The sequence below is a fragment of the Falco peregrinus genome, chromosome 9 (assembly GCF_023634155.1).
Source record: "Falco peregrinus isolate bFalPer1 chromosome 9, bFalPer1.pri, whole genome shotgun sequence".
NCBI classification, from domain to species: Eukaryota; Metazoa; Chordata; class Aves; order Falconiformes; family Falconidae; genus Falco; species Falco peregrinus.
In genome coordinates, this window is record NC_073729.1 from 31,882,061 (window position 1) to 31,898,192 (window position 16,132).

The following is a 16,132-nucleotide window of genomic DNA, read 5'->3' on the forward strand; positions in this document are numbered from 1 at the left end:
CCAGGTCTCCCTTATCTTCTCCACTGCCTCCTAACACCAATGCTATAATGCCACCATGGAGAGAAAGCTGCATTCAAATACAGAGCTGTGCTTGTGAGGATAGATTTGGACCAATTGCCCTCTCACAGCTGCTGAAATACAGAATGTGGGAATGTGTTTGAAGAATCAATAAGTGTTAAAGGGCAGTTTTGAGCCCAGAGCTAGAGAGAGGGCTGAAAGAAGAGAAGGGAAGAACTGAATCACTCGAGAGCTGGAAAATTGGACAGGGAGCGTTGTGAGCTGGTAGCCAACGTCACAGATCTAGAGTAGCCTGGGGAAGGGTTATTTTACAGACGATTGTCTGTAAAAATACCAGTTAGGACTAATGAGATTTATGTATGATGTCTGTGAACATTCCTTGCAGAGGAGGATTGTTGAACTACAGCCAAGGACCAAATTTCAGATTGTGTCTGAGCTGCAGCTTACATTTCACAGGGGAAAATGTTATCAGTGATGCCCCAAAGCAAGCACATCTTGGCTGAACTGAATTTAAACTTCAGCTCCTGTTGACAGGACAGGTTTGCAACAGGGGTGATTTTTGGAGCAAAGTTGTCCAGATTCATGGTCAAACATAGGAATGTAGACTGGTTTATCTGAAATAGATTTGAAGTCTGTCTGAGTCCGCTACCTGTCTCTGGCAGCAACCAATAACAGAATCTTTAGGGAAATGTATAAAAATCTTACAGTAGGTCAGTATTTGTTTATCATACAGACATTACAGATTATTGTGACGATATAAGGACAGGTCAAGGACAGTAGATTTTTTTTTTCAGTGCCATACACGATTTTTATACTCCCCTTTCATGTCAATCCTGAGAAATGAATTTCCATAATCTACTGAGAAGTTCAGCATCACTTGTTTTGAGGTGGTGTGTGCAAATTTATCTGTGAAATGATTCTTCTGGAATGAAGGCCTCTCCAAATTTATGTGAACTCATGTGAGTATTGCAAGGATTGATCAGTTGCTGCTTCTGTTCCTCAGCCTAAAATCTGTTTGGACTTGGTTTTTTTGGTGCATTGGTCCAATACTTGTCCTCTTCCTTACTATGTTTAAACAAAACTTGGAGAGTACTAGTTTTTCTAGGCAGAGAAATGCCTTTCACCTTTCTGTTTGGAAGTGACAGATGAAACCTTATTTCCTTACATTTCATTGCCTCTTGCACCTCCTACCTACAAGGTAGCCTTGCCTGCATGTCCTGTAGCATTTTTTTGCTGGACAAGCAGCAGCATATGCTGTGACTGGTTGCGAGCTGCATGTTAGTCAGCTGGTGCACCCATGCTGTTTGTCCAGCTGTGCTTAGACATAATGTTTTGCCAGAGACTTGGTGGACGTGATGTAGAGGACTCATTTCAATTTCACTTCGATTTCCTTCATAATAAGGATTGAACTAGAGTTAATTACATGATTACTAGTTAGTAGGCTTTATTTTAGCCTTCAAGAGTTTTCTGGACCAACAGTGCTTTGCATAGTGAACAAAGACAAATGGTCGTATCAATTCTGTGGCTAGGCTGGCTTCTTTACATAATGGTGCATCTAGGTTTGCTGATTATCATGGTATTGTTATGACAGTTTTTGAGTCTCCAGCTGTATAATAGTTCTCAGGGAAGATACCTTTCTACACAACCACTGTTACCCACAGAAAACTTTCTTTTGCTGATGTTCAAAGAACTTTGCAGGCTTGATGGCTGTATTTCAGTAGTGAATGAAGTCCCATTTCCTGTATCTTATGTGTGGCAAAGTGCTTTCTGACCATAATACACGTTATAGGAATATAAAATCATGTCCAAGAGCTTTGTGTCTGACATAACATTTGTTTCCTTTTTTGATTATAGGGTTGCATGCTTTTGGGAGGCAGAAAGACGACAGACATTCCACTAGAGGGTTATCTGCTGACTCCAATTCAGAGAATTTGCAAATACCCACTTCTGCTTAAGGTAAGCCAAAGAAAGTGTTTCTCCAGATGGTTGTTTTATTCTTGGAGGGTTTTTTTAACATTACTCTTGGCATTTTTTATTAGCCCTGACTGTTGTTGTCACTACTACCTTCCTGGCTTGCACTTCTAAAAGTTGGGTCCTCTCTGAAGAAAATGACGTGTTATGGGTATAGTCAAAAAGCTGGCCACTGCTAGGCTTGCAGGCTACTAAATCTTGTAATAGTGTGAGTAGGCCAGACAGGGTAACTTACTAACTAATGCCTTTTGACTTCAGTTCTCTTCAGATGTTTACTAAGGCTTGTGAGTCTTATTTTAGCCACTTCCTGAAAAGCTGTGTTCAGATAGAATTGTATCAGTGTTCTGAGGGACTGGATGGCTCTGGGGACTCTGTATGGGATGCATCTTTCATCTTGAGGCCTCTAGTTTGAGTGTGTTCAGGTCAGCAATGATCAAAATCCGTTATCATCTGACAGCTGTTTGGCGGCTTGTTTGAAAACTGGTTGTCTGAGATGAATTCCCAATGGACGGGTGTCATTGCAGAAATGACTAATGCAATTGGCACTAATTGGGCCCCTCGCTAGTATTCTTACCTTAGGAGCTAAAGAATAGAAGACCTAAAAAGAGCTAACTTGCCTCTCATCCCTCCAGGTCAGGGCTGGGTCACACGCCTGGTGGGGACAGGGAGAGGGAAAAGGAGAAAACAGTTTCTGGGAGAGCTTGCATCGCTGGTGGCCTTGTAGCTACTCTGTGGCTAACAGCCGTTAATCTTCAGTGATGTCAGTCTCTTTCTCAATAAAAGTAACATTACATTTACTAAAAGAAAATTAATTAATAAAAATATAAGAAGAAATTGCCTCATATGTTGAGGGAAATGTCCCAGAGTTGTGCAAGGCAGTAAGGATTCTGTGATGATTTGATGCTCTTGGTCATAGGCAGACCACATGAATCAACTGTATGTCATTCAGAGCTGTTGCAGTGCTGTGTCCATACCTTCGCCATGATTAAGGTCTTCCATAGCTACAAGCTGCTTAATTTGGTAGTGATCTGTTGTTCCATTTAAAATTATCTGATAAATGTTTAAATTACTTATTTCCATCCAATTAGAGCTTTCAGAGCCAAATTTTCAAAATATGTCTTTCCTCCAGGTAGAATCATTCTGTTGTCTATGTAGCTGTGCAAAAACCCATCCTACAGCAGACATTCATGCACAGTTCCTTATGGACCGAGCTACTGGGATTTATGTGCATATAGACAGTTTATCAGTCCGGTCAGTCTATCCGTGACTCTACTTACAGTCTGAACAAACAAAAGCACATTTAGGCACATAGCAGGAGAAGCTAATGTGTGAGACTGCTACAAACATTTCTTCCACAGTATTAATAATAGTCAAGGCAGAGCAAGGACACCTAGATCAGGAAAGCACATAAGTAGCTCCAGCTCTGATTTATCTTCAGAGAGGACTGGTTATGTAGAGGTAATTGAAAACCTAATGATGCTTCAGTTTAAGTCCATTGTGTTTATTTGAGGTTAGTGTGTAGAGAATTTGGTGCCTGTTGAGTCTGTGGATCTGTGTGATGACTGTGAGCAGCATCCATGTGCACAGAAAGGGAATTCCTATGGCATCCAATATGGTAAACAGACCAGGGGATGTGGGGACCTTTAAATGTGGATTCCTGACCAAGGATTTTAATAGTGCTTATGTTTTCACTCTGTGGTGTGTTCTGTGATCTTATCTAGCTGTGTGTTCAGGACTGAAAATCAGAGATTGTTTTGATTCCTTACAGAGATCCCTTTTCTATTTTTGCGAGAGACTTCAACCAGAGGAAATAGTGGCTGGGTGCCTAATTTTGAACTAATCTCTACATTTGTGCTGTTAGTGAAAGATGAAGTGTTAATGTCCTGCAGGTTTCCTGTCATGGTTACCCTTTGTATGAAGGGAGTCATTAATGGGTACAGAGCCTGAAGACCAGGTTCCTTCACCTATTTATTCCATACTGGAGACACCTTAATCTAGCCAGAGTGGTCAGTATCTGGTGTACCCTTGCAATGCTTATCTAAAAGTGATTTTTAACAAGTTTTATCCTAATATTTTCAAAACTTTTTGGTCCAAAAGATCACTGTTAGCACTCCGTATTTCTTATATTTTGCTCCGTGTCCTTGATAAGCTTGAAGTATCTCTGAAGTCAATGTGGTTTCTTGTTTCAGATCTGACCATTCAGTATGTGGACTGCCAGTGTTGTCAAGCACAGTTTGGGGATCTCAACTCTAAGCCATGCCCATGGCTGCCTTAGAGAACTCCCTGCATTTCTTCTGTACCTCAGTACCTCTTCTTTTTCTCTTTTTAGTATGACTGTGTTGCTGAATCATCTGTTGCTAATAAGACCTGCTTAATTTCTAAGCTTTTTGGGAAACGTGGTTATGAGTTGTAGACTTCGATCTGTAATCTTTACAGGGTAATCTGTAGACTTTCTATCTACCGACAGAAGCTTGACTTGCAAATGAAAATCTCTATTCTGTTCTAAAAGCTCTTCAAAAAATTAGAAGGGCAAAACCTCCCAACACTACAAATTTTCCTGAAATCTCAGGGCTTTTACTCAAATGCCCTGAAGAAGCTGGCTACAGAAACACACCTGAAAGAAACATACACCTTTAGTAGCATCACGGATGCAATGACATTTTGGTATTCTTCGGCTTAAATTTCCCCATTCCTCATTTTATGGCAGGTCTTCCAGAAAGTATGAGGTTCTGTATCAGGGATTGTAAAAGCTACAAATGGGCCAGTTTATCTTGCTTTCCTTTAAGAATTTGTTTTGCAAGAGGGTAGTAAACAAAACACTAGAACAAAATATTTCTAAACCATAATTCAAATCTTTCCAAATTTAACGGGAACTGAAGTCATTGGGCTTTGGGGATCAGAAATTTGCCTGCAGAAGTACACTGGTAGTTTCCACTTTCTCACACGTGTACGGTTGTATATATCAAAAGACCTGGTGGCACAAACCTTCCTTCTTTGAAAGCCAAAGCCAAGACCAGTGAGGCTAAGACTGAAACAGTGTTTCTTGCCTTCAGGCCCTAGTGGGGTAGAATAAAGATAAATTTGTCCTCTGGTGCCAAAACTGTGCCTACCTTATGGGGTGGGGACTCTGGTGTTTGGCTGTGTTGTGCTTGACCCAGACCCACGTATACTTGTAGAGCAAATAGCCGTGAAGGGAGTGAGTGGGAGGAACTTCATGAGGCATCTTGTGATGCTGCATTCCATTTTTCTGTGGATTTCTTTTTGTATACAGGCTGATATAAATCACATGGTGTTCACTACTTGAAGTTTTCTGGACAGGAAATAAAAGTTTTAGGAAAAAGCTGAGGGGAATTTCATTTTGCTTAGGCGACAAGTCTGCCTCGGTCAGTGAGATTATGCTGTTACTGGGGGTTGTTAGCTCAGAAAATATCTGTGATCATTAGAAGGTGTAGTTGATGCTGATTCTCAAAGGTAATGAATTCATAGTGAATAAATTGTATCCCATTCAAGATTTGTTTGATACTTGCTAACATGAAATTACCAGTGTGGACACAGATGTTTCAGACATGAGAACAACTAAGGGAAAATACAGGCTGATTCTGTTAGTGCTAACCAGGAAAATGCAACTCTCCAAGCAAGAAAAAGGATAAAAAAAGGAGTAGATTTAAAAATAACACAACCCTCAAACCCTCCCTTTGCTACTGAACTGCAGTTATTGCTCCTGAAATAGCTGTTTTGTATTCATGGGGATTGGATCTTATTTTATCGTAATTCCCAGGGCAAATAGATACTATTGTATTCCAACTGATTAGACCAGGCCGGAGCTATCCTACTTTCTTCTTTTACTTCGTTTTTATCAAGAATTTGTGAACATCCATATTTTCCGATAACTTTGGTATGACCTTGTTGTAACAAAAGTATTTAGTACAGCTAAGTAGTTAGATTTGATAAAGATAGTATGCACAAAGTAATTCAGACTTGTCTGTGTTTGAAAGTCAACCTAAATAGTGGGGTAAGGCACATATTTAAAATACTCTATTTTTTTTAATACCGTATGTGAGTATTCTTCAGAATAATAGCACCTAGCATGGACTTAATTTGGGTTACTTAATTAGGAATAATACACTGAAGTATCTCCAAGTGCAGATACACTTTAAGCATATATTACCAATAATTTCCAATATAAACTATGACATCCTGCAGTCGGTGATCTTACTTTTTTTTCATCCTTGGATGAAGCTGTTTGGCTTTTCGAACTAATAAATGTTGGAAACAGAACAATTGGTGAATTTCAGTTTTATTTATAGTTTCCATTTTTTGTGAACCAAGTATTACAGCTTTGGAGTGGCTGACTCTAAACAGTTTTGGTTGTTGTTTAGGGTGGCTGTTTTTGGAGGGGTGGTGGTGTTGTATGTTTTTTAGATTTTTTTGAGTCTTAAAATTCTGGTTGCTTCCTTTGTATCTAACTTGCAAGCCTTATATACGGTTTGAAGGATGAGACTCAAACCTAGCCATGGTGTTTCATAGTGTCTGTGCAAACAGAGAAGTAATGGTGTTAATATTTTTTGTCCTTAATATAGCTTTTGTCTGCGTCAGACAGCATGCATGAAAATTAGTGCAGAATTTGTTGGTCAGTAGATTAGTTTTATCCCCAGTCCAAAACCTCTCTAATGTGATTTCCACTTCTTTTTCTTGTTGTGAAACTTCAGCAAATGATTTGAAATCTACTTGGGGATGTAGGAGTTCTGAATATTTGTTAGTGAAGAGCTTCATTATAAAATTTCGTCAGAAGTGAGAAAGGGGCTTGGACTAGGCTGGAACAAAACAAAACTGTGCTTGGTGTGATGGACATTATGGTTTGGTAAGAAGAAAGATGCAAAAGCAAACAGACCTTGAGAGCATATACTGTGTGTACAATTTAAAAACTCCAGTGTGTGCAGGGATGCTGGAAAGCTTGCTGAGTAAATATTTCTAGCAGAATGTTTTGGATTAAGGCAGCTCTGCCTCAGCGATAGTAATTGTATGACTGTATTAATTAGTGTGAGCCATACCACTTAAGAGTAGAAGCAGCTGTTGTGTAAACCAATCTCTGAACAAAAATAGCCTTTTTCCCTTAATAAAGAGCATTTATGTCAGCAAGAAGAAAACCCTAGGGGAGTGGTGATCATGAGCTAATCACACCATTGGGGGTGGGGATTAGCTGCAGTCATTTCTGTCTCCTTCCTCCCAACACAGGAGGAATGTGCAGCACATGATACCCCGCCCCTACGGGCTCCTGATAGCTCAGTGCATGTCACAGAGGTTGTTTCTTGTTTGATGTCTATTCTGTTAAGGAGTCCCTCAGACTCCAGCCAGAAATGCACATTCCACCTCTGATCCTTTAAAAATATCTCATAATGTACACAAACTCCACGGACAATTTAGGCCAGTAATTGTGTATTGCTTCATCTGATGGAAGACTCATTGGCCCTAGGAGGGGAAGAAAAACCTGGATGCAAAAAGCTGAGTGACCAGATTCAGAATCCCCTTGAAAGGGAAAGCCCAACAGCAAGGCGCACACAGGCCTTAATAAATGCAGTGCCTGGACTTTGAAAGGCAAAGGTGGGAAGCCAGCGGTGTGGGTACAGAACAGGGTGAAGAAAGACTCACTGTCACCCTCTTCTCCTTCTCCATTCCGCTTAGAGCTGTTTAAGAACAGAACATTCTAACTGACTGTAATTGAATATATTTAATCTTTGGGGTTTTTTATTGTGGTGAGTTTTTTTCCCTTTCTTTTTCCTCCCAAGGAACGTGGTGTTGCTCTTAAATTCATGACATCCTGGCTGAAATCCAGCTCTACGTAGCACAACATTAGAAATTATATATACCCTACAGAGTTGTAAGGACCACTGCCAATTTATAAATCATACTACTCTCTTCCACACTTTTTATATATAATCACAAAGAACTGGTAGTATTTATAAAACTAGAAACATGTTTTTATTAAATTCTAATTTAGCATATGTTGTAGGTTTCATGGCACATTGAATACATTTTTTTGAATATATTACTGATCCATCATTGCTTGTCTAGTCTTTACCCTGCAGAAACATTGACATAAATTACAAATTTTAAAAATGTACAGAATAAAAAAACCCTGCTATGATTGGCAGGTAGGCAGATAGAGCCTGGTGTAACATTTACTTTCTGGTTAGTTTAAAGGAAAGATAATTTTTAATACAAGTAAATATTAAAAACTGTAAAATACAGATATAAAACTCTTGGAAACATTAATATTTGCAAAAAGGTGTTTTGGTTTTTTTGAGTGGTTTTTTTTTTTTACCAAAAAAGCACATTTTGGAGCCGAAATGTTTATTAACACACTTTTTGAACTGATAAGCAAAGAAATACATTGTCTTTGTTATCTCTGTAAGCCTGAGATGTTCAGTAGGTAACCAACGGATGTGTCTGAAACTGCTTTGTGTATGCACCAGTTTGTAGTGCAAAGCAAGACAGCCTGGCAAGCACTGCAAGATTTGCACCAGTCAGTGCACAATGTTAACATTCATTGCACAAAATCCATGTTAAGCCATGTCTGAGTGTCCTCAGGAGTATAAAGATAGGAGGAAGAAATTTGTTAAATATAGAGACTTGTAAATTTCAGCTGCAAAACACGTGTTCAGTTGCCAGTTTATAAGTACAAAATCAATCATTTTTGTGTGGCAAGGGAGGACATGGGGAAGGATGGCAGAGACTTCTTTTTTAAAAAAGATCAGTTAAGCAGAACAACATCCTTTTTTCTAGGAAATACTAAAATCGTGCTTACATTTAAAAACACTCTAGTTTCCTCTGCCTGCCTGTACTGTTCACTCATCATCACTCCTGCCACCTCTTTACACCTTCCTGCGTAATGTTCTCTTTGCTGAGTTCTCTCCTCCAAGACTTTTTTTGGTTTGTTGGGTTTGGGTGTTTTTTTGGGGGGGGGGGGTTAAGCACAATTAGCAAATAGACAAATGTATGAGCAGCTGATATATCTGTCTTCTTATGTGATTTAGTGCTTATATTTAGATTCTGTCATGTTTAGATCTCTTTCAGCCTTAAGCTATTTAAAGCTGCATCTGAGATTGAAATACTGAAGCTGGAAATCCTTTGCATAATCAAAAACTGGCGTTTCTGAGTAGATCAGATGTAGCTGTCCTATCCTTCCTTTCTGTATGCGGTTCAGGAGGACACTACAGCTGGATGTAGATGTCTTGGAATGCTCTGTTACTCCCTTTGTAAAATGTGTTGTGTTCTGTGTGTAGGCGTTAAAAGTGACACAAACTCAATCTTTGCAGCTATTAAAGAGGCATGAAATAAAAGGAAAATTCTGTGCCTAGAGGACAAAAAAAGACACATTTCTGTCTTAGTCCTTTAAAGAACAGAGAGAACTTTTTCCCCCCCCGCAGTTTATGAAATGGAATACCTTTGCAACTGTCACTGCTGTGCCCCCCCACCCCCCCCAAGAGGAGAGAAAAGTCAGAGGATGATGGTGAAGATGATGGAGGTTGTGAAAAATACCAGCTTTTCTGTTCTCCACTGCTGGTTAGTCTGAAGGGTTAACAAGTCTGTGACTAGCAAGTAATGTATTTTATGAATTATTTTAAGAAACTCTTTGCAAGGAATAGTTTTCTGCAAGTGGCAACAACCTCCTTTCCTGGCCCTGTTAGGGCACAAGTTGCAGTAAGATAGTAATCCCAGATAACAATATATATGAGCTTCATGGAGGACAAGGCAGTCGTACCCAAGGTTTGCCATCTGGTCTGTCTCTCGGCTGCCTTTCAAAATGTTGTCAAATGCTGTCAGAGTTTACACATCATAAATCTGTCACTAAAATAAATAAGTACCCAGAGCTCCCTTACTGTATTTCAGAAGTGCTAGGCTCTGCTCTTTTGGGGAATGGCAGTGTCAGAGCAGCATGGCTCTTCCTCAAATGGCTTAACACCAGGCAGTGGTGGGACAAGTTTTCTGACTCTCTACACTGCTTATGCTCTTGAGGCAAGTGACTGCCTCAGCTGGCACCTTCCCTGCCTTTTCTAGCCTCCTGTCCTGCTCCTTGGGCAGAAATACAGGCAGCTAGCAGGAGTGGTTATTGCAGCAGAGGACTGCTGTGAATGGAGAGTTCTTTCTCTGTGGTTTGATGCTATTCAGAAAAGGATGTTTAACCAGTGCTAGTGTATACACATCTGTTTCCAAAGCAGTCTGGGTGACACTTGAGCTGCAGGACCTCATTGGTTTTTAATGAGTCAGGTAGCAAAAATTCTGCACTCTGTTTTAGAAGCATGGAGCAGAGGCTTGTGTCACCAAAGTGCAACACCTCTTCCTGCATTTTCAAACACTTACTTTCCTTGGCTGTATCTTCAGTAAAAGTAGAGTAGAAACTTCCATAGGGAATTTCATTTGTGATATCAACTGACATTTGTAGCAGCCAGCCTCTTTTTCCTATGCCTGTGTCACTCACTCTGTAAATCAACCAAGAGTTTAAGATTAACTCCTCTCTCTTAATGGGATTCCCAGCTGTCAGCGCATTACCCATCTCCTCTGTCATCCATCTGACAAGAGCCATTGTCATTCTCCATTTATAATTTTCTGAAAAGAGTAATTGTAGCTATGAGTAAATTCTCAAAATACCAAATCTGTGCAAAGAACTGAATAGTTACATTTCATCAGACAAACATCAACATTCCCATCCATTCATTTGGGCCTTTATGTCTCCAGGATATGCCTATGTGGGAATGAGAGCACTTCCCATTGCCATATTTAGATTCTTATGAGACCTGTCTCTTGCATTACTTAAAGGAGCCTCAGTGGCCAAGTAGTTTAATTTCAAGATGCAGATTTCACTTTAAAAGGTTCTGCAAAACCAAGGAGTTAATAAATAATTCAAATACTTTACATTTCTGTAACACTAGGTCTCAAGACAGTTTAGTAGTGCTAGTGAATTAAGTCTTGCTCCAGCCAGCGTGAGGAAGCACTGAGAGGGTCTGTGCAAAGGCAGAAACAAATCTGTACTACTTTTATCTCTAGATTCCTTCTTTCAAATACGCCTTCTAATTTTACGGGTATCTGAGCACCTTGCAGTCTATTTATTCTAAGTTGCACCTGCTAGTAGAAAAGTACAGCTAGTTATGCACAAACCTGTCGTATGCTAAAGGTGACTTTTGTCTAAAGGTTTGTAGAGCAGGTCTATGAATTGACCCTAGGACAGAGAAAGTTCCTTGATTTAGCAGTTCAGAGTGTCTGGATTAGCAAAATGGCTGGATTGGTAGCTATTACGGTCAGTATAAGTAACCTTCAGCAGAATTTCAGCCCACGTCCCTCCACTCTCTGATACAGCATGTAACTTGACCCTAAAAGTGCCAGTTAATTTTATGTAGAGGTTGTGTGGGGACATCAGTCAGTTTAGGAGCAGTGCTTGTATTACAAGTTGTGCTATCAGCTCAAACAAGGCAAACCCCAGTAATACTCAGTATCATACCTGAAATCAGAGTATGTCAGTGCCAAGCAAGACAGCATGGCACAAAGATCTTTAAATTAATGCCAATGTGGCAAAATTTTGTGTGGTGAAGAGATGCTTGCCGAGGTTAACTTGCTGATGTGGAGTATCAAAAGACAAATCAGACCACAGATTAAACCTAGCTGGAGCCCATGGCGGGCGTTTGGGGGTTGTAATCGCTTATTATGGATGAACAACAACAGTAACAGGCTGTCTTTGCCTTAGCTGTAGGAACTATGGATTGAAGCAATTTAGCAACGTTCAGACCACAGTGCTGTGTAGTCTCTCTGGCTGTATTCAAACTCATTCTTGTGTCTCAAGCAAAATTATGCAATTCAGCAGCAGTTTGCCATTTAGACACAGGACTTTAAAACAACCAAATAACATGTTGAGGCAAAACAGAACATAGTGAGAAAATTAAATATTCCAGGCAATCTAAAAATGTGGGTCTTAAACACTATATTATGTATCAAGATGAAATTACCAGCCTTAGTTAAGGTTTCTTTAATGTATTTTTATCCAATTGTGGCTGACTATAAAATACTGTTGGTCTAAAAAATAATTAATCGTTAGTTGACAGTGGTTACCCCTGTTGCCAAACTGGTTAATATTGTCAGGTTGCAAGCTTTCCTACTGCTGTTTTTCTTTGGGCAACATTTGACTGGGCCACTGTGCATTCAATCAAGTGAAGCAGAGACTCTTAGGAGCTCCTTCAGAGCAGAGATATTGTTCGTCTCTGTTAATCTCTCCAGTCAAAACATGTGCCCCAACCTCCTAAACATAACCCGGGGAAGAGTCCCCGCTAAACTCCTGCTGCTCTGTTGGCCTGTCTCTTTCCTAATCCAGCACTTTTTCCCACTTTGCCTTTTGGGGAGCCCTCTCCACTTGCCATGGCTCTGTCTTGGAGGTTAAAACACTGAACTGAGTGCCAGAAAGTCTTGGTTCTGCAAGTGACTTGCCACTGGACGAGTTACTCTTGTGTAAATGAATGTCCTCCTCCTTAAAATGATTATTACACTTCATAATACAAAAACATGGGACAGCTGTGGCTAGTGAATTTCCCTGCAATTTCTGGACATGCAGACTTCTCATGCACAGAGGTGCAGGCATTTATCTGCATGTGGTGGGTTGGCCTTGGCTGGCTGCTGGCTGCCCACCCAGCCACACTCTCTCTTGCTATTCAACAGCATGGGAGAGAAAATTAGATGAAAAAAATTCTTCTGGATTGAGATAAAAGACAGGGACATCACCTAGTGATTACTGTCACAGACCTAACAGACTTGACTCAGAGAAACAAAATAACTTTCCCCTCAGCCCCTACTCTTTTCCCCAGGCTCAACGTCACTCCTGCATTCCCAACTCCTCTACTTTTCACCCCGCCCTGAGCAGTGCAGGAGGTATGGGGAATGGAAGGTTGCCGTCAGTAGGTAACATTTTCTCTCTGCTGCTCCTTCATCCTCATGCTTTTCTGTGCTCCAGCGTGAGCTCTCTATGGGCTGCTGTTCTTTAGGACAAACCTGGTCCTGTGTGGGTCCTATATGGGCTGCAGTTCCTGTCAGGAGAGCTCCTGCATGGACTCTTCACCTGTCATGGTTCTTTTCAGACACTATCCCGCTGCTGCCGTTAGATACCTGTGTAGATACCTGCTCCGTCATGGTCCTCCCCAGGCTGCATGGAGGCACCTGCTCCAGCCCAGCCTCTCCAGGGGCTGCCGGGAGATCTCTGCGCTGGTGCCAGCGCCTCCTCCCTGCCTTCCTCTCAGGCTTTGGTGCTCACAGGGTTGTTTCTCAGGTTTTTCCTCTCTGCCTTGCTGCTTTTTGCCCTTTCTTACACACATTTTCACAGAGGTGCCGCTGGCTTCCCCGCTGGGCTCGGCCGGGCCCTGCCGTGGGTCTGTTGTGAAACCGGCTGGAACTGGCGTGGGGCAGCCCCTCACCTCTCCTCATGCTACAGACCATGCGGGGGTGTTGGGGTTAGCAGCGGTGTCTCACTGGAACCCCTTTGGTCAGCGGGAAAAGACAGGCTTCTCCTGAGGGCTGTTCCGCTCCTAGGTAAATCTGAGTTGTGCTTTGGTTGTACTTCTCTGCTGGTTGTACAGCTAATCAAGCTGGGTCCTGAACTTGCATGTGGGTTGTGATTAACCTGCATCTGATCATTTCCATAAGTACTGTGGGAGGGGTATACAGCCTAGCGCTATTCCCGTAAGGCCATAGTTCATGGAGAACCCCACTTCCGTAGCTCTAGTGGTTCCTGACAAGACCTGCTATGGGCAGCATTTGTATCCGATTGAAGAGGCCTAATCTAGTGTCACTGAAATACTGGATACACGTCACTGGGGCTGGTATAGCATCTAGACCATGGCAGGTCAACAGTCTATAGCATGTCTTTGAAGTAGACAGTGGTTTTTTTATGTAATCTTTTATTTGGCCTGGGAACACTAGACACTGGAAACAAACATGTGACACAGCAAAACATATTTCTTTTCAGTTCTCTTCATTTGACATATTTAACATGAGTAATTGCTTCATTTATTTAGCAGCATTCATATAAAACAGCAGCCCTGCACAGATGAGGAGCAGAGAACAGCATCTACAGTAACATGCCCACAACTTCTCCTTAATTTTGCAGTGGTTCTGGCATTTTCCTGTGGGATTGCACACTAAGGCTTGTGCCTTTCCATGAGCCACTTCTAAGTTTACATTCCATGTTTTCTTTTCTGTTTTTTAAAGGAATTAGCTAAGAGGACTCCCTCTAAGCATCCTGATCACCCAGCTGTCCAGAATGCATTGCAGGCCATGAAGACAGTCTGCACAAATATCAACGAGACCAAGAGACAGATGGAGAAACTGGAGGCCCTCGAACAGTTGCAGTCCCACATTGAAGGATGGGAGGTATGATGTCGGACCAGCAAGCTCCCTGGAGACAGTTCACTGCGCAGTTTAATGGGCTGAAGTTTGGTGACTTACACCATGTACAAGGCTTTTTGTTTCTTACGTGATATGTAAATGCTCTTGAAGGTGTGGGAGGCATCACTCTGATGAGTTTAGAATTTAGTGTTTATTTTGGGCGTGCAGGCTGCTGCTAAATTGTAGCAGAACAAACAAATTATGGAAGAAAAGTGATAGCGTTAGAATGGACTTCAAATTTCAAATAGGCAGATCTCATTTGAAAGACAGGTCTAGAAGATGAAATAAAGACTGGTCAAAATAGCAGAAGTTTCTCTTCCCATTCCTACAAGCCTTTAGTTTCTCTGAGAACTTTGAAAGTTACACATTCAGCTTCATACAGATTTCCTGTAGAGAAGATAAAAGTTAGATTAACAAGCATTAGATTAGAAAGCAACCGGTATATTTGTGTTTGCTCCAGTTAAGTTGCTCATGGATGTGTTTCTAGTGATGTTTATCGGTAGGTGGATCTCTGTAGGTAGAAGCATTTACTATGGAAGGGAGAGAGGATACGAAAGGGAGAAAACTGGAACGTGAAGCTTGGGGGAAGTCTTGAAAAAGAGCCACTCAGTAGAAATACTGGCTAGTCAGGCTAGTGTGCCAAGGGTTTGCAGCTTATCTTGTGATAACTTTAACTGAGGCCCTTAAATCACTGGAGTTCAAAGCCTCTGGGAGGTGCACCATAGGGAGTCAGTGGTGTTAAGTGGTCTCATGGAGGGATTGGCGTTGGCGTTCAGTGAGACTGACATTGAAAATGTCGAGGCTGATCATTGCCAGCTGAGGACATTTTGTTAGAGGTCATGTAAACTTCCTCATGTTCGAACTTTTGGGTGCTCTCCATGACTCTTTTGGGTTGTTTTTTATCTTTCCTGTATGTTTTAAACTTTGCTCATTTTTTCCCTGAAGGATGTTCTTGGCATCAGTTAAAGATGTGAGAACAACCCAGATATCCAGCTGTGTAATTTTTGGATAGCAAGCTCAGCTAAGTCATGTAATGTTCTGTATAGCAAGGCTTCTAGAAGCAGTTAAAACATTTCAGGTTCAATGCAACTCGTGGGTCATCTAGGCAAGAGGCATGGTTTGAACTCTGGAGCCTGAAGCATGACTATTAAAGCGTCCTTGATGCCATAAATGAAGGGATATCCAAGCAATGATTTTTGAAGTGTTTAACTTATCTACAGCAACATTCTGGAGCTGAAAACATTTTCAGATTTGTTTATATACACTGTTTTGTAACAAAGTCACCTAGGTCACTCTGCTCAAAATTTTGAAAAGGAAGAAGTGTTTTTCCCTCCCAGTAAGCTGTGGAACATTTCCAAATTACTCTAGTGGCAGTTTCACAGGAGAAAAACTAGCTTTATACATCACAGATACAGGCCAGTGCTCAACATGATAACATCTTTTTCTTCTGTACACGTAAAGAAGTTTGAAACTGATTCACAGTTTCCTATCTTACAGTGCTAGGGGTCTTGTAAATTATGACTCTAAAGCAAAGTGCTATGTTTGTAAATAGCTGATTTTAGTTCTTTCAGATGTATTTCATAGTTTATTCCTAGAGAAGGGCTCCTAACTTCTATCCATGGAAAGCTGTAGTTGCTGAATTAAATAATTTTGTAGCTTAACAATGCAGTGCTATAAGCCACAGAGCTGGCTGGAGGAGGAAGTCCATAAGGTAAATTTATGC

General features: G+C 41.1%; 1 protein-coding gene across 2 annotated transcripts in view; it reads left to right on the forward strand.

The window, feature by feature from the left end:
• The window catches only part of PREX1 (phosphatidylinositol-3,4,5-trisphosphate dependent Rac exchange factor 1), a 165,136-nt gene that overhangs the window by 78,397 nt on the left and 70,607 nt on the right, over positions 1–16,132 (forward strand). For both annotated transcript variants that reach the window (XM_055813561.1, XM_055813562.1), the window contains exons 5-6: positions 1,873–1,974; positions 14,233–14,394. In XM_055813561.1, the coding sequence (XP_055669536.1) occupies positions 1,873–1,974; positions 14,233–14,394 (264 nt within the window). The remainder of the gene's footprint in view (positions 1–1,872; positions 1,975–14,232; positions 14,395–16,132) is intronic.